At 23.4% G+C, this 20,353-nt stretch overlaps 2 protein-coding genes across 2 annotated transcripts in view; one reads left to right on the forward strand and one right to left on the reverse strand.

The window, feature by feature from the left end:
* Nucleotides 1-5,003, forward strand: part of LOC113556921 (lysosome-associated membrane glycoprotein 5) — a 28,795-nt gene extending 23,792 nt beyond the window's left edge. The window contains exons 7-8 of the mRNA XM_026962152.1: nucleotides 25-222; nucleotides 4,450-5,003. Of these exons, the coding sequence (XP_026817953.1) occupies nucleotides 25-222; nucleotides 4,450-4,610 (359 nt within the window). The 3' untranslated portion in view covers nucleotides 4,611-5,003. The remainder of the gene's footprint in view (nucleotides 1-24; nucleotides 223-4,449) is intronic.
* Nucleotides 5,004-15,060: 10,057 nt separating this feature from the next.
* On the reverse strand, nucleotides 15,061-16,539 carry LOC113558214 (putative uncharacterized protein DDB_G0282133; the record flags this gene model as incomplete). The annotated part of the gene is made up of 5 exons (XM_026963710.1): nucleotides 16,364-16,539; nucleotides 15,853-15,935; nucleotides 15,471-15,636; nucleotides 15,343-15,395; nucleotides 15,061-15,122 (listed from the first exon to the last, which is right to left on the reverse strand). Coding segments are annotated over exons 1-5 (540 nt in total), but the record flags the coding sequence as incomplete, so codon positions are not given.
* Between the last annotated feature and the right edge of the window lie 3,814 nt (nucleotides 16,540-20,353).

The following is a 20,353-nucleotide window of genomic DNA, read 5'->3' on the forward strand; positions in this document are numbered from 1 at the left end:
TAATTATTTATTTTTAATTTTCAGATAAAATCGTACGCTTGTCAACTGTATCCAGTTATGGTACACTGCTGTTCATGACGCCAGTTGGACAGTCATATTCGTGTCAAAAAGAAATTAGCGTAGTATTGAGTGATCAAAATGTACCTACGATGAAAGGATACGTATTGCTCAGAGCATTTACTGTTCAGCCGTTTATATTCAAAAATAATGAATTTGGACCAGGTAAGACTACATTTAAAAAGCAATGTTAATTGGAATTTATAATGACTTTAAATACGATCAACTGATTTTTTCAACAGAATAAATGAATAAATAGAATCCTCTAAATTATTATTTAACTAAAACTCGTGTGATGATACTAACAAATAAATTTGTAATAATTATATCAAATAACTTTATTCGTTATTTTGTAATTATTTTAATTTAACTATTATCTTAATCCATCCGTTTATATTTTAAATTATATACCTAAGTATTTGAGTAATCCTAAAATCATAATTTATTTTTCTCATTTTAAATATCTTGTATAATACTATCCTCAAAGTAATGCGTTTTAAAATATTTATGCATTAATTTATTTCATTTTTTGCTTTAATACATATGATAAACTTCTAATATTTATTTCTTGAAATCATAATTAAAGAATTATACTTATTTTTGCTACACACAAATTATCACTAAAAATAAAATATATGTACAGAGTGTCCTGTGAGGATTTACTCAATGCGATATTTCCTGAAATATCATGAAGATATCATAATTTTGATTTTTTAATAAGTTTCACAGAGACTATAACTACGAATATTTTATGTTTTAATTTATTTTAATGTTTTAGTTAAAAAGTTAAACAAATATATTTTTTTATTTAATTATTTTCAAAAAAATTAAAGATAGCCATTTTGTAGAGTTCGTTTTTCTGAAAATATTGACGTTTCAACATTTTAATTTCATTACAAGTTTTCTAGTTAATTCGTCAGTTAGTGTGTTTCATATTTTGACCATATTTAAATTAGAGTATATCATAAAATTTAATAGAAGATAATTTATAATTATATACTTGACTAACTTGATTATTTTATAAAAAAAATTTTGCATTGAACTGATACTTTTATTTAAACTCCGTGTGGCATTGAACGATATTAAATTCTTCTTTAGAATCTCCCGATTCCATTCCGTGTCTATTAGTTTATATTACTTATCGACTTTTTAACATACGGTAGAATATATATTTAGATACATATATGACCTATTTAGAATAAACTATGTTTTAACAGTAAAAATACGCTAAACCACATCCTTAATATCATACAGTTAACTAAACATCAGATGAGACTTAACGCATGTAATATAATTTAATACACATTATAATGCATGAATACGTTGTACGCATGACGGCCACTAATTTTGATTTTCTCATACACTATTTATCATCCATATTCCATTTTATAACTTAGTGAGAATACATATAAAATGAAACATACTATGCTGGTTTATAACCCATATTAATACTATTAGTTACGTGGAAAATTGTAAAAAGAGTATTTTATATAACTTAATTTAGTATGAATATTAAATAATGCGATTAATTAATATTATGTTGACATAAAAAAGGATTTACGAAGCGTAATATAAAAGTATACTGGTCTTTATAAAATCATTAATTTAATATTTTTATTTTTAAATACATTGAAAGTCGATTATCTATAACATTACTTATATAAATATAATACTATCTCTATAGACATGCGTTCAATTTATGATAATTTGGGACCGAATATTTCAGTAATGTAACCAATAATGATTTATAATTATTAATCTTCAAAAAAAGTCTGAATAAAAACTTTTCAAAATAATATTTTACATATTCAAATAGATAGATATAATTTGTATAAACAAGTTAAAAAGACAATTTATTCTTAACAATAAAATTAAAAATATTTTTTTTTTAATTTTAAATAGTAAAACTATAGGTTAAGTTTCCAAATACCCATGCATCCAATTGCATTATTTGTAATCAAAGCAGTGATTCTCAACCTTTTTATTGTGGCAACCCTTTTTTCAAATTTCAATTAGCGACTCCTGCATATATTATGTTTTTATACATTTAAGCAACAATAAAATTCTTATAGTATTCGTATCTTAATTATTAATATCAGAAGATCCGTCAAGTAAAACCAATATAACGTATTGATTTTATTTTTTATTACTTTATTTTATTATTTGAGATTATAAATTATAATTCATTGTATTGATTTTAATCATAGGTTAGTGACCCTAAATAATAAGTTGGCGACCTCCAGGTTAAGAAACACTTTTATAAAGTATAATGTATTACAATAGTGTCATTCTGTGTAACCCATTATCCAAAATTGAGTTCACTGCAAGCCCTACTTTAATGGTATTATTTTTCATTTTCGATTTGCTGGATCATTAAGGTTTGATTCTAAATTGTTTTCACAAATCCCATAAGTGTATTACTTATACATATACAGAGTTTTAGATAGAGAAGTTAGATTAGAAAAAAAATATATGTATCACTTAATAATTTGATTAACAGTATTCTCTGTACAATATTTTTTACAATGGTTAAAAATATCAAAGATAATGCATATTAAATTTTTTTTTAATATAATATACATACATAATATTATAATATTATATGATTATAGAAAAAACAACCAATCAATATTTTTTTTTATCTTTATTACATGAAACTCAAGGTGTTTTAATGATCACAGGCAACTTAAAAGTTTAATGTAAACACCAATAATTTTTAGTTTTAAATTCAAGGATTTGAGTTAAAGTATTAAAAATAATGAATAATTATCGCAATTAATTATTTTATAAATTAGTTATTATTGTTTTAATTTTATTATATTAATAATCGAATCATTAAATCGTTAAGCAAATATTATTTAATTTATATTATGAAATTAATCCTATGCGTATTGCGTAGGTTGTTTATGAAAGGTTATTTTTACATTTAATTATAACATTTTGCTTTTAGTATTAATATAACCGCTAGAGATCTTTATTTTTAAAAATTCCAAGCTTTATGTATTGTAAGTATTAAAAACAATATAAAAGAACGTACATAAAAAGCACTATAGTTTTTAATTTTACTCGACACCACAGGTATTAACAACAGAACTTGCAAAACAAGTCGTGACTAGTACTCGAACCCACTTATTTATAATTAATGCATTGCAATATTTAAAAGCAGATATTATTCACTGCATATTAAAATTGTAAATAAGCAGTACAATTCCATTAGTGATTTTCAAACTAAAAATTCAATTTTGAATATTTTTAGTCGGTATGAATATTGAATGTATGAAGTTTTTGGTAAAACAGTCATAAGTTATAAGTTATAAGTTATAAGTTATACTTATTAAGTATATTCTTTATAACTTCTATTACGGAATAAATAATAATTACGGATTGTTACATTTCGGAAAAACAAGTCCAATCTGGTATATCGCCCAAATATAGCAATGGTAGCCAACTGCAAAACGATATCCATTTAAGCCGGGATATATGGTTTTTGTGTTGTTTTTTTTTATGTGGTTAAAAGGTGCGTGGAAAAAAATAAACTTGTAATTTGAAAGAGATTTATACTTATTTTATTGTGACGCTGGATTTTTAAAGCTCGAATAAACGTAAAAACTTCCATCCGAGAAGAAGAACAAATTTATTAATAAAATAAACTCTAACTATTTTGGCACATTGACACAAATGCATGGTATAATAATCTTTTATACCATCATATATTATAAATCTTATTGGGGTTATTAAAAAAGTTCGACACACACTAACACACTACCGGTGGAAGAAATAATAGCTCGAACTCTCTATCAACGGTGTTGAAGTTAAAAAAACCACCTATTCTTGAAAATATTTTAATATTTTTTTTAGAATTTAGTTGATCTCTGTTTTAACTAACTATATTTTTAAATCATTTTTAATTTGCAGTTATCTATAATATTGTTGGTATTTAACATAATTGCATGTATAATAGAATTTTCCGAATTAAAGTTGATAACTTTTATGCAAATATACAATATAACGATAAAACTTTATCTTTATAGGTAATACGTAAATACATTTAAAAGAAACAGTTTATCGAAACGTAATCATTTTTCTCGTCATTGTCTGCGTGTATGTATTTATACTCAAATAAAAAATGTTTACTAGAGCATATTATATGCGCAATAGGTATATTATTGCGCAAATGAGTAGTTAAGTCTATATGATGTTTTGCGCATAAACTGTTTCCTGTTTTCAAGTGAGCCGTTTAAAAATGTGCGCAAAATTAGTACCTACTCGGTAGTAGCAATATTATTAAATGGTGTTCCGTATACAATATATTCAATGTGCCCACAAAATGAATTATGCCTATTGAACAGTAATCTATTTCGACGATGTGACACTTATTTCATGATGTTATAGCTTACCAGTGTTCGTCGATCGGTGCTGGCGCCATGCGGAACGAAACCGTACCATTCATATTCGGAATCACTCTAGCGGCCGTCGCCATACTCACGGTTGGTGGATATGCGGTATTTAGACACTTTAAAATCAAGAAAGTCCAGTACGACACGATGGAATAAATTATTTGAATCATGGGAACTCTAGACGAACTGAACAACTGGGATTTTGTTTTGATTATACCGTTTTTCAATTGTTTTGATCAAACAGCAATAATCGCATAGACGACGTTTTTATTTTATCATAATATAGTTTATATTATAATAATAATATGATTAGGCTATTACTCGATACTGCAATGACACATTTTTTGTACATTTTGTTTTCTTTTTAGAGTTTTTTTGTACTGTCGACGTTTAAAAGAACATTCAACGTACAATTTTATTTAAAGTGTAAATTTCAGGTACTTATTTGATAATTATTTTAAGTACCTAAGCATTGGTATTAAAAACTTGACTAATTTATCATAAATTTCTATCATATTTTTTTCATTTTTTTAGCCCTCGTAACCAATTTACTTGGCGTAGATTTTTTTTTTTTTAATATTTTTAATTGTTTTATAACGTTAAAAAAACTAAATTCTAAAACTAATTTATATACCTAAGTAATTTATTACTGAAGTATTCTTTCTTATTTATTTAAAAAAAAATCAATTTTTATCATTATATTAATCGGTATTAAATAAATTAGCTATACACTTTAACTATTTCATTTTTAGACACATTAAAATCTCATTATTATTATTATTATTATTATTATTGAGTATTTATTTGTCAACTTTATCCCATTATATAGTTAATTTGATATTATTCAACTTAAAAAGCTTATTTAAAATTGTTATTATAGGTACGTATTTTTTTATTTATATAATATGATATTGTAATAGCAAAATCTACATATTATTTTCAATATGTTTGCTTACACTTGTACTGTATACCTACGTTAAACCATATGTGCTATATAAATAATTATTACTAATAGTGTAAATGACTAGGAATTTTTTTAAATATTATTATAAATATGGATTAGTTTTGTTTTTATTCAATGTATTTAAAATGGTTTTAAACTTTTAACCTCTTTGTGTATAAGTTACAAGAGAAACTATTGTTATTCAGATGTCAATTACCTACATAATATGCTTTTGTTTCGACGATTTGTAGTAACGCATTGGGTAATTGGATTGATTTTCGTGAAATCTTTTAAAACTAATATAGTTTTGTAGCAAAACAAATTACTCGTGTAACACCTATGTTACTTAACCCTTTATTGACTGGTCATTACAACATTATTATTAATAATAAATTAGCAATATTATTATATGAAAGTTCTAAAATTAATTTAGTATATAATGCATTTTTATATTTATTTTGTTTTAGGATATCAGATTGTATTGTTGTAAGCAATATTAATGAAGCTCTTTATATTTTATATTCTTATCAGTAATTAAGTTTTATGTTTTGGATTTACAAAGGTAGTAAGTCAAATTTCATATAAGATTTATCACCTTTTCTGCTTGATTATATTTTTTATTTCGGCTAAGTCATAGATTGTCTATTATTATATTTTACCATTAAGTTGTTAGTATAAAAAATATAAACTGATTTACAAATATGATCACTACCCAGCACACAGTACACGTTGAACATTAAATCGCCATTTTCAAATTTCAAATTATCTTTAAATACAGTCATTTTATCGAAAATTAATTTGGAAATGCAAGATTTTAGTTAATTAAATGATATTATTATCTTTGATGTTATTATTTAGTATTGTAAGTGTGTACAGTCTTAAGTATAACGCCCATTATCAACATATTCTAATTAAATACATTTCGTAGACAATAGTGAATTTAGAAAATCCTTAGCCATCTTTTGAGGAATCAAATGGGCTATAATGAAATACAAAATTATGCTAACACTTAATTCTTAAAAAAAAAAAAAACAAAAAAACAAAAAACACAAGATTTGCGTTTGTTATAAGGACCATCATTAGTATATTATTAGTTCAATTTAAGGACTATTTTACTGTGTTCGTAATAACTAATATTTGGACAAAATTAGAAATCTCATATCCGTTTTTATACACACGTGTTAAATTTATTGCATATCATTGTCCCATTCTCTTCATTATTAATTGATATAAATTCATACACATCAGTTTATCTTCATCAATATTACTTGAATATTTTTTATTTTAGTTGTATTAAACATCCTTTTTTTTCTAACGGGTAATAGACAAATAAATTCAATAATGTATAAAAACGACCATACATCCCATTAACAAATTAATTTTCATATAAAACCAATAACTACAATGTTTTTAAAACCATATTTTAAATAAAAGCGACTTACTCTAGTACTATAAACTATATTGTATATTTACTTAACCGTATAAAAATATTTCACTTAACATGGCATATAACATTTTATCGGATTTTAAACATAAAACATTTTTTTTTTTTTTAATGCTGATTTTAATTTTAGAATATCGCTATTAATTTTTTTCAATTCAATTTCTGTTTCATACATCGTTATTGAATTTTCACAATTTTCATTTCGTTTTCGAATTCCATTATTGATTTTTTCCCAATTTTTGTTTGGATATTATTTTTGCTTAAATACCGGTGTTAAGCCTCGATTTATATCAACAGAAAATTGATGATTCATATTTAATGGTTTCCAAGTAAACTAGTTTATATGGATAAATTATTTATAATTTTGGAAAGAATTATATAAATGATAAATTTCTAAAAAAATAAATGCAAATATTCGCTAAACGAGTGTTAACAAATTTTTGATGTTTTTACATATCTTATAAGGTTACATCTTAATGGTCAAAAATTTTAAATTTCTCTATACTAGTCTTAATATTACAATTTTATAAGATAGCTCTTACTTAATAAGTAATATATTTAAAAAAACATCACTATTTAAAAAATAATAATATCATATCATATTCGTCAATAATATGTGATAAATATATTCGATACATAAATATATTAAATACCTGCTTGATGATTATGTTGATATAGAATACCTATGATATATAACCAAGTATTAAATGTATTGAAGATTAACAAATTATTAAATTGTTTATCTATTTACCTAAACATGATTTAATTTTTTAATTCTTTTGTCGCTTAAATTATATTTGAATAGATTTTTTATTATTGAATACCATAGTTGATAAAATACATCGTAATTATTAAATTTTTGCAAAAATATTATAATTGAATTAATAAAATTGAGTAGACTTCGTATGTGAAAACTTAACGCTTATGGTTAAAATATGTATTATCATTATCTTTACTGTGAAATTATTCTTATATTAGACTGTTCCACAAACACATTAATAATTATAATTAACACTATTTTTGATTGTTTAGAGAATACATTTAAGTGTTGCGGTGTGATCACCGTTTTCATAAATATTTACTAAAGATAAAAATCAATATAATAAAGGTATTATATTGTTAATAAAATGCATATCGACGTCCTCGTCTTCCAACACAAATTTTAAGCATTTTAATATTTTACGATTTTTTTTTTTTTTTTTTATAATGTGATTTATTATATTCGAGTGTCTTTCTCTCTCATTTTTACGACGATGAATACCATATAATATAATATTTATTATATTATTAGTTTATAAACATTGTTATCAAAGTAGTTTAATAGTTATACTGTTTGTGTGTAGTCTATTTATTTAGCTGAGCCATAGTATAGTTTTATGAATTACTATAATTATAATAATAATTATTATTAATGCTAACACTATGATTATTATTATTATTATTATTGTTATTATTCGCAGTAGTATTAGTTACTTATTATATATTTATTATAAATTATTATTTTTATTATTAAAATAATTCTAAATTATTATTTTTACAATTAATACTATTATTATTGTTTCCACAAATTATAACTGCAATAATAAATTGCACATTTTAAAATGTGTTTTTAACATTGTAAACTTTTAAAATTTTATGATAAATAAATATTTAAGCTATAGAAGTTTGAAATTATAAATATCTATATAAATGTGTATAAGCTCTATTAGTATTATAAGCTAATTGAAATGTTATATCTAAGGTATCACGATCACTGGATGAGAATAAAAATATAATGTGCCAAAAATAATAATTGTTGAAGGAAAAATCTATTTTAGATCAAACAAACATAAAATTCAACAAACGAAAATTGTGCAACTATGTATTTTTGACTTTTTGTGAGTAACGTAAAGTCCATTCCTTATAGTCATATTAGAATTAATAATTCATACTTTTAATAACTAAATAAATTTTAAAACAATTATCAAAATTTCAGTTTCAAGCATATATACATAATCAAAACATAGTGAGTTCTTATTTATTTTCAATATTTTTTAATTGTTATAAGATAAACTTATTGGGAACCTTCATTTCAACTAAACATACAAACTCACTTATCCCTTTTTTTCAGTTAATTTAAAATTAAAATGTGATAATTGAATAATAATTTATTTTAATATTCATAATAATTACATATTATATAGGTAATAGGTATTCTATGTCTTCTTATTTAAATTATTAATAAATACTGTGATTGCTGATTGGTATTTAGTGTTAATATAAATCAATATACTCTACCAGATTTTCATTATGTATCTGTGACTGTTATCAATCATCCAATAAGTGACCAATTTACCAAGATATAGTAATGGAAGAGACAAAAATCAAAATATCATTGGTATTCAGTTATTTTAAAAAATTGGAGAGTGCTAGAGACACGTATCTAAAGTCATGGGAGTGAACATCAACTATCCGGAACGAATTTCAGATGTAACTTGCAGAAAAATACGTGATTGTACTTGTAGATGTTGTTTGTGTTAATTAAATAAAATTTGGTTGTACATGTAACTTGAAATTTAAGTTTACATTTTATAACTTTTGTAGATGGTAATCATCTTTTTGATATTACACAAACGAATTTAAACATTTCTGTAACCGTAACCGATGTACAATGACATTACTACAATAATCATAGATATTATTAGATATTGATCAACATTGAGACATAATATGCATTTGTATAACTAGCATTTTATATTTTCAATAAAAAAAAAAAAAAAAAAAAATAGGTGTACAAATCTATATAAAGTCTATGTTGATTTTGTATAATGTCATATTTTTTTTTAGACACACGCAAATTCAAATTTGATTTAGGTATATCGTAGTAACCATACGATACACTATAATGCCTAGCACAGAAAATTACTAAAAAATAAATTGTTAAATAATATTATATAAATAATAATACTATGAATATTTTGGACTAAATTTTTATTTTTAATAATGGATATGTTTGATAAAAGATTGAGTGTGATAAGAACTATACAATTCACATTTGTGTAGGTACTTGATAATTCAAGCCATCAATTCGTTTACAATGTTACTAATATATTTTGATACTGTCATATTCATAAAATATTTGCAGTGAAATATGAAATAAAAAAATAAAAAAATATAGGTTATTTTTTTAAATTAATCATGTTTAATTTTAATATAGAATAGGTGGCTACACTATGTTGATTTTGTATGAGGTCATATATTTTTTTAGGTATGATGTTATTTTGAAAAGTTTAAAATACATGCGTGTACAAATTGGGTTACTAAATTATTATAAATATAGTCTTAATTTGCACAAGTAGAGTTAGAAAAAAAAACAAATCAAGTAGTAGCGACTTACAAAATATTCTATCAATATATGACGTGTATAGAAGAGCGTTTCAAAAATTGTAAAGGTAAACCCAATGTAATAAAGAAAATTTTGTTTAAGCAAAATATATAATTCATTTTGGGGGGACTGATAATTTATTATGTAGGAAAGGCTCAACTAAAAGTTAGAACCATCATAAATAGTTGATAACAACATTGTAATTATATAATATTTTCAAGACTGTAATTAAGTTTACAAGTAGTAGTTTGTCAAAAAATCAAGCAAATTTAATACATATTTTTATATTATCATGATTTCTATTTGATTAACCTGCTACTATATTCTGTAAGCTATGTAACTTGTGTTAGATATTTGGAGTTATAACTATTGCTAATTAGTAATTATTGATAAATTTGAAAATAATAATTTATCCAACATAAAATTAAATAGGTTTTTTATGCTTATAATTGTGTTGTATATATTTTCTTTTTTGAGTTATAGAATTACGGTTGATAATATTTAAAAAAAAACTAAATATTTTTATAACTATTTTTTAAATTTAAGAGATTTTACGGCAAGGGATAAAAATAAACAATTTTTCTAACATTATTTGTAAATGACACCGATTTAAGAGGCTGGGAAGTAATTTGAAAAAATCAAAAATATACAATCAAACGTAAAAGGCAAAATACCCAATCATAAAATTGTGAATAAATAAACTATACATACGTCAAGTATAAATGAAATATACATTGGTATTATACAAATATACCAATAGTATTATGTTTACATACAACACTTCTTTGATTCTATAAAAAAAAAAAAAATTATTTATTTAAACATTGAAAGATTTTCTAACCTAATATAATATTATGCTCAACAGTAGTGTTATCATTGATCAGTTGATATTAAATTTTAATAACAATTAGAATTTCGTTCAATAATTTTGGTTTCTACAGAATTTCATTTTATAAATAGAGAAAATTTATCAGTCACAAGACGTCATGTATATCACTTTAGGACTTCTATGGCTAAGTTTTGTATGTATTCACGGAGCTTTAATTCAATGTCCAATTGGTAAATACTAAATACGTATATACTATATAATAAGCAAATATATTGTTAATATAAATCGATACAAATGCATATTTAAACTATTCTTTTTATAATTGATTATGAGTTATATCATTTATGGCTTAACCTAAATGAATCAATATTTTTTTAGGAGGAGTAACTAATATAGGTCTTTGCGAAGAATTAATAACAGGTATTGTACTCATTAAGATATATTTCAATAAAATAAAAATATTTACATTAATTTATTAAAATAGAATAATAATTGATATATTAGAATTTGTTAGGAAAAAAAAATAGAAAATAATTTTTAAAATATTTTTTAAGTATTCTGAATAATTTAAAAAAAATATTTTTAACAGAATTTAAATAGGTACCATAAAGTCCGTTTTATTAATTTTTTTCACAGCAATTAGACAAAAATGTTTAAAATTTAAAAAAATGCCACATCCTATTTTATAAGAGTTTTGTATTGGAATTTTTTAAGAAAAATGAAAATCTATTAATTTTATTAATATTAGTGGAAATATATTTAAATGTAACCTCTAATTGGAGCTAGGTAAATTGAGTGCGAAATACCGTTTTTGTGATAAACTGAGTCCCGGATTTGAAAAGGTATAGGGTAAATTGAGGCCTTGGTTATAATAGGTTTAGTTTCCAAAACAGCACATTTTCCTTCTCACTTTTACAGGCTTAAGACTATCTGTTATTGTTATTATGTACATAATTAAAAATGTATTTGATATGTTCTTAAGAGGACGTCATACCCGCATGTGTTGTCTCTGTCTTACGAACGTAAGACATAACAAATTTGTGTTCAGCAGGTTCAATTTTATAATGTTAACTTTAATATTAGAATCAGTTTACTTATTATCAAACTTAAAGGAAATAATATTATCTAGGGCATCTCGTAGGTTTTTATTAATATCTTAATTTTTAAGTGAGTTATAGTTATGTAAAATATTAAAACTTTAAAATGCTTGTAACTTACTTAAAAATTAAAATATCAATAAAAGCCTATGAGATTCCCCAGATAATATTATTACCTTTAAGTTTGATAATAGGTAAATTGACTCTAATATTAAATTTAACAGCATAAAAATTGAATCTGCTGAACGCAAATTTGCCATGTCTTACGTTCGTAAGACAGAGGCAACCCATGCGTGTATAACGTCCACTTAACAAATTTAAATCTTGAAATATTTTTATTTTCATATTTCAACATTTCTTGTTTCAAAAAATTTTTTTTCCATTTATATTTTTTTTTATTTTAATTACCTCTACGTTACGTATTTCGTGGGCTGAGAGTAAAAAGGTTCTATGTCAAAATATTTAATTTTTCAGAAAAGCATTTTTAAGGTTTGTTGTCAATATCTTTTTATCATACGGGAATAATTGTTTATAACTGATATCAAAAAATCAAGCATGTTGTCTATAATAATATAACATGCAAATAAAACATCTCACTTTTTTAGTTAAATCTCTAAAAATATAAAACATCAAAAAAACAGTTTGGAGTAAAAAGGTTCTATACAAAGGACTATTTTACTCGCTAAATATTTTTTATTTAATAGTTAGAACCTATTTACCCTATAGCACATTACATAGTTTTGATCAGCCAGGCCAACATAATATTATTTTATTTTATTTAAAACGTCAATTATTAATATTTTATTAAATCACTTTTTATTTAAATATTCTGTGTAAATGTATAATACTGTGAAGCAACATTTAATAATAAATTCATAAAAATAAAATCAAATTTCAAAACAATTTTTTTTCAACTAATAAGATACTCAGCTATGTATTATTTTTTGTTAATTTTTTATGTAAAAGTTTCTTTATATCGGTGGAATAAATTAGTATAAAACGTACGTTATTCTTCAGGCATAAATTTGTATAAATACTCTACATCTTGAATTTTTTTTCTTTTTTTCTTTTTGGATTATTTTTAGTTGACACAGCTAAGTTCATATTTTTTAAAGATTGTATAAAATTTGGAGTTGAGTTAGAACACAAGTTAATTTAAATAAAATCATCTACACCATGTAATGTATTATACTTAACTATATTTATATTCATATTGGAAAATTGAAGTTGAACTACAGAATTGAAAGGAATGAGATTAAACTTAAATTGTTTGGATGTAAAGTGGTAATTTTTAAAAGTATTCTCATTTAACTGTAAAATTTTAAACGGTTTTTTTTCATTAACTCTTAATAACGTTCTAATGAACCCAAGTAGGGACCAAATTTCTAAATTTTTTATTTTTTTTTTCAATCTGAGAGTATGCATTATCTACTTCTTGTATACAAGAATGGCCTGGAATAGAATATTTCATAGTTATTATTTTTATTTTGGATTATTCAATAAAAAATTGATCATAGCAGTGGATATAATGGAATTTCTATTTTGGGGTACACAACTGTCAGACTAGGTTATATGTTCTATACTATTTATGTATTTTACAATTTTAGTTAAGATAAAAATAACAGTACTAGCTACAACATTGCCCGAGCATCCAACCAAAGCCTCGTTCCATATCGCACAATACACTTGAGAAGATACATTTACATGAGCAGTCATATTATAAACATTTAGTTTTCTTGTGTAAAAAGCGCAACCAAAATTTGTCATGGGTAAATTAATTAAATTCTCTAAATCAAAACATACTACAATAGTATTTGGATTAATATTTTTGTCTGTATTTCTCTCTAGTCTCATGGAGTCTTTTTTTAAGATGTACTCTTCATAAAAATTAGTTTTTTGGGTATCATGAGAATTAGATATTTTTAAATAATTATATTCAACACACACTTCACACAAGTCTTTTTTGGGTGAATAAAATGACAAATTAAAATTATTATTAAAAATACTTCTGTACATATGAGATTTAACTGGTGTCTCATTTTGAGATAAGCATAGAGTAACATATTGGTTATACATTTTAGAAATATTCAAGTTTGAGTCAAGATATTTTCTTTGAGAATCTACTCTAATGTAATGCCATTGTTTAGTTGGATATGAAGAAATATATTTAAAAACAAAGTCTTTGCGTGCACTAGAGATTCTATTATTAATTTTTTTACCTATTTTTTCATCTGGAGGAGTAAGGGACAGTGGATTTTTATTTTCATGTACATTGTACACAACTTTTTGACTTATAGACAAGCTATTAAGAAAAAATACTTTACAAACGCGAGTTTTGGGTAAATCATGTTTAGGAAAATAATATCAAAAAAAATATCTATTCTTTTTAGATTTAAAACACTCAACTCTTTCTGAATAGTTAATTAAATAACTTAATTTATCCTTCCTACTTAATGAATAGTAAAGATTATATATGTCTTTAATATTGGAGATAGAAAAATTAAGGCTTCACTTAAAAGTGCAATTTTCCTTACATGTATTTTCAATGTTAATTTCTTTTGTTTTAATAATTTTTCCATTTGTCGATATATGTACCACTATTGACCAATTGTTTGGTAATATTTTTCTTCCGTGTTAAAGGATGTTTTTGACGCTTTCTAGTTTTTTTAATAAATTTTAAAGGTGACTTTTCGGTTTCCGATTCTTCAGTTGATGAGTCAGTATAAATTACAAGCCTGAAAAAAATAAAAATTATATTTTCTATTTAGTATTTATGCTATAAATGATTAATTGTAAATATATTAACTTAAAGCTCCAATTAAAAAATAATGAAATACCTTGCTTTGTTATGCAGTTCTCTATCATAATTTTCAGCATTAGTATCTATATCAACTAGATTTAAAATGTTTGAAACATTAGTTTGAAATATATTTTGTTTGCCATTATTAAAATTTGAGTAGATATCCAGAATATTCACATTCTCAGCAAAATCTATGTTAGTGACGTCATTTGTGGGATGCAAGGGTGTACAAATGCATCCCGTGAACAAAATTATTGTTATTTGTTTTATACTATAATATCTATAAAATGATCTACATTTACAAAAAAAGTGTGATGAAAAATTCATTGGATGACTCGACCATGCGAGTGACTGGTATTACTTTAAATTTTCAATATTGGTTTGGCATCCCATGAAAAAATGTGAAATGACGCCCCTGATCTATGTTCATATTTAATTCATCCTCAACTAGAGATACACGGATCCTTAAATTGTATAAAATAAATAATAAAATAGTTTAATAGTTATTGTATTATATATATAAGTAAAAAAAAAACTGCTTTTGTTTTTTAAGCAGTTCTAAATCATCATTTTCAGCATTGGCATCTACATCAACTAGATTAAACATGCCTGAAACACTATTTTGAACTATATTTTGTTCGCCATTATTATAATTTGAGGAGACATCCAGAGTATTCACATTCTCAGAAAAATCTTTACTTTTGTCTTAAGTTTTTGTATGGTTTGAAATAAAAAACCTAACATATGAGAGCATAAATATATAAATATTTTTAAATTACACTTAAATTTAACTGTTATAACTCAAATTTAATAAATTGAATAAATGTGTCAATATAGAATATTCTGTATTAAAATAAATTAAAATATTTTTTTTTCTTTAATAACACTCTTCTTACCTCCGATAAATACTGTGTTTTTTACATTGTGGTGATTCATTACAATTATTATTGAGCCAATTGTGAACTTTAGTATCATTTGAATCACTCGTATTAGAGTAACTTTTTCTAAAATAAAAATAACTAGGTAAGTAATCTACATAATAATATTAAAGTAGGTAACTTGTGTTCTATATTATGCTATTATTATGAACTGTAGATACCAATGATAATTATAATTGCAAAAAAAAAAATGAATAATTTAATGATATATTTAAACAATACATTTAACATTGTTTCCAAATAGGTACCCTCCTTCATAGTATATTATTTAAATATTTGTTCGAATGAACTAGGTATGTAATTCTAATTGGCTCAAAATTGGATATTAATGGTACGAGATAACTTTTATTGTTTATAATGATGTATTGGTGTTTAAGAAAAAAAGTGCTGTAATATAGGTACACACAAAATCTAATTAAGCGCCTACAAGACTATTATTTATATCTAAATAGGTACCTATACAGTATAATATATAGGACATAATAGGTACTTACTTATTTGACATTTTTTTCTCAGTGTGAGGCTTATACTCTTTGTCAGCATCAGAGTCATAACAATACATAGTTTCATCAGTTGATTTAGAATCAACAGACAATTGTTTGTCATAATTTTGTTGACTAGCCATTCTAGACATAGAAGACATTTGTAGAGTCCTCTTCCTCAAATTCATTTTAGCTAGGTATTTCAATTTATTCTATTTTATTTCATAATGTATTTTCATCATGTAATGGAAAATTAGATTTTAAAAAAAATTAACTCAAAACTATAAACACGAATTCATGAGTAGGTATCCACTACCCAGAAAACAATCTATTTATAAATTGTATTCAATAACAGTAACATAAGCTGATAACAATATTATAGTAATGCATACTCATATTATTATATCCGATTGGCGGGATAGGAAACATTTGTTTTGATCACGACACAATAATTATCGTATCAACATATTGATATTATTGTGTTATTGGTAATGATAGGACTCTTTTACTCTTAATAATGTTTTTGTTATTCAATATAGAATCATTTTGTCCTCAAAAAAAGTTATGAAGTAATAAGGTTCTATTTAATCTCATTCGAAAATAACGAATATGTTAATTTTAAAGACATCGAACTTTTTTGCTTTGTGTATCTCATTCATTATTACTCGTATCAAACTAAGACTGTATCTGGTGAATGGTTTATTTATTAATACCGAGAACAAAAAACCATACATTGTCATACAAAAACATTTTTTGATCCACTCAGAATTTAAATTATAGATTTAGTTTATTTACAGAAAGTGTTTTGCAAAAATGTTATCTATGTAAGTATAATGACATATTTTTTAGAAAATCTTAATTTTTTAAATAATTCATATTATATACGTCTTTTGAGTTGAATAAATCAGTTGTCATACAAAATAATTATAAACTATTAATTGTTATAATTTATAAAATTATTCTAGTCTAGTTTTATTCAAAATATGTAAATAATTATTATTGTAATATTATATTTTCTTAGCAAGTTTAAATACTACTATAAGTAAGTAGTTTTTAAATTAATTTGAATAGTTTAATATAATTTAAATAACAATTTTCTATTATAGTCAAACTAAAATTACTAAAATCCAAGCCTGGGCATAAACGATTTAAAAAGTTAAAGTTAAGTTAATTTTAACCTTGTAACTTAACTTTTTTAAATTTAATTTTCACTAACTTAATTTTTAACTTAATAAATTCTTATTGACATTAACTTAATAAATAACGAGTTATTTTTAATCAAATCCAAGTTACATTATTTTATAAATAATTAAATAATAAATATAATAAAATTATTATTGATTTACGATGCATATTGCATAAAACATAAACATAAACATTTACTAGAATTAATTTAATTTAATTTAATTATTCTCCTATTAACCAGAATTGTTTAATAAAAATAACTTAATTAAATATATTATGTAGGTATAGCATTCTATACCGCGGCATACGGGCATATTGTAATAATGATAATATTCAATAGTTAATAGTAAATACTAATATAGTAATAACTATTTTTTATAATATATAATATGATATGGGTAAAAGGTACGACGCATAAATCAAAAATATACAATTCTCAAAAAACAAGAATATAATATTATAAAATATTTCGTCATAAATAACCAATCAGTTATTTCTGTTTTTGCCGTTTTTGGTAATGGTCATGTTTATTTAAAATGTTTATATTTATAAACAGCTAATATTGTCACTAGACAAAATAGTTCTTGGTGGTTCACTTTTCGTTCTCGGTTCTCGCAGTACGCAACTACACATGTAAAGTAATTTTCTGGGCTTAATAATATTTATGAATATTATTATTTCAAACCATATTACTGCCTATTTAGTATTTATACACATTTATAAAAAATAATAACTTAACTTGAGTTAATGAGTTAATTGAAAGTTTCCATATAACTTCTAACTTAACTGAGTTGAAAAAAAAAAATTAGATTAACTATTAACTTACTAAAAAATTTTCTATTGACTTAACTTAACTCAGTTAAAAATTATCATTAACTTGCCCAGGCTTGCTAAAATCTTAAAGTATAAACACGAATACGAAATACAAATCCCGCCAGTACACGTATGGTTCTATATGGGTCAACAGCTACTACCAGCGGAATATTAATAAACTCAACCGAATAAATTATAGACATTTAGTGGTAAAAAGCTTACCAGAGCACATATTAACAATTTTAATCAATTCGTAATTAATAGGTATTGTAGTTTACATTTACATTTTTTTAGAAAACTTTAATACGTTTTAATAAAAAACGCTAAAAACATAAGATATTTTAACCGTTTAATCACTGTCTTTTTTGAAATTCTAATATGAATAATAATTCGTAGAAAAATGATTCAAACATTTTTCACAAATTAATAATTTTCAATATTATGAATGTATAATAATGCAATGTAACTAAAGTTATTCAGAGTACCAATGTATTGTATGTACATTTAAATTAAGGTTAAATATTCTTATTATTATTTACAGAAAATAATAACAATTTCTTACTTGATGAAACAGTTTATGGTAAGCAAAATGTTTAGCATTAGTATTAAATATAAACTACTAATAAATTACTATGACCTTAACGTTATCAATTTAGGACAGTTTAGGCGATACAGTTGTATAAACAATTTTTCAAGCTACTTGACACATTCGATCATGATCTATATTTTGTTTTTATTTTTACAAAAAAATATGCAGTCCGTCCTGTGATATAAGACGTAATTTAATTATGCGAGTAGCACTAAACTAATGTATACTTTATGTTATTTTTTATTTTATTTTTCATTAAAAAAAAAAAAAAATACTAAATTTACATATACTGTGGTAAATAGTGTGTTATTGGTAAACTCCACAATATTTGACAAATAAATTCAAGAATCAAAAACTATTCAATGATATGAAGATGAGAAAATAACAGAGTTCTAGTTTTTCCAACCAAAGTTTTTCTAGTTTAAATTAAAAAAAAAATGAAAGTTATATCTCTTGATCTATTGCAATTATATGCATATTCAAATATTTAAAATTTAAAAATTACTTAAAATCATAAAAAATACAACTTTAATTCTATTGAATTTAAAATATTCAATTTTCCTCTACTCAGTTCGGTTTGATTAACTTAGTATTTACAAAAAGTTTAAAGTTAAACTAAAACAGAACAAAATGTTTATTAAAAATTAGATTAAATTTAAATAGGTAATCGTGTGATTACTATAGGATAATGTTGGTAAGTTTTTTAGTATAAACGCTGTTAAAAGTAAATTGGAAAGAGATAAGTGGTTGAGTAACTCAAAAAGATAATATTTTAATTATTTAAGTTTAATAATAAGATTTATAAGTTTAATCACTATTTTATGATATTTATTTTTATAGAAGAGATTGAAACTTATACAGATGAAAAAAAGTCCATTAAATGTAAGTTGCATCAAATTTTATTTTTACATTACATTATTTTGTTTATAATTATCATCATTTAAGGATATTTCACACTAATAATTTTGTTATGCTATATAAACCTACTTTACTTCAACCCGTTTTATGATAACTATAATTATATACATATGTTAAAATATAAATAATCAAAGACAAACAAAAAACAAATTGTTTTAGTAAACTAATATAATTAATGTTGAGGCTAATCGTTTACTTTGAAACATTATACTGTATTTAAGGTAGTTGGTAATATAAATGGGTATAGTAATAAGACCTCGAATTTGTAGGGATCGGCAAGGAATATTAAAATATAATTTGGATACTGAGAAGTGGAATCAATATTCACATTCGACGATCTCTAGGTGACACACAACATCACCTCTAATATTATGCTCTATAAAGGGATAATACTATTAATACTATACTTATGCATGATACGGTTGTTCATATTGTTATAAAAGAGACTATGATAATTATTTATATGATATATTTCAAAAATCAATTTAAATAATCTA

Source organism: Rhopalosiphum maidis, chromosome 3, assembly GCF_003676215.2.
Source record: "Rhopalosiphum maidis isolate BTI-1 chromosome 3, ASM367621v3, whole genome shotgun sequence".
Taxonomy (NCBI): Eukaryota; Metazoa; Arthropoda; class Insecta; order Hemiptera; family Aphididae; genus Rhopalosiphum; species Rhopalosiphum maidis.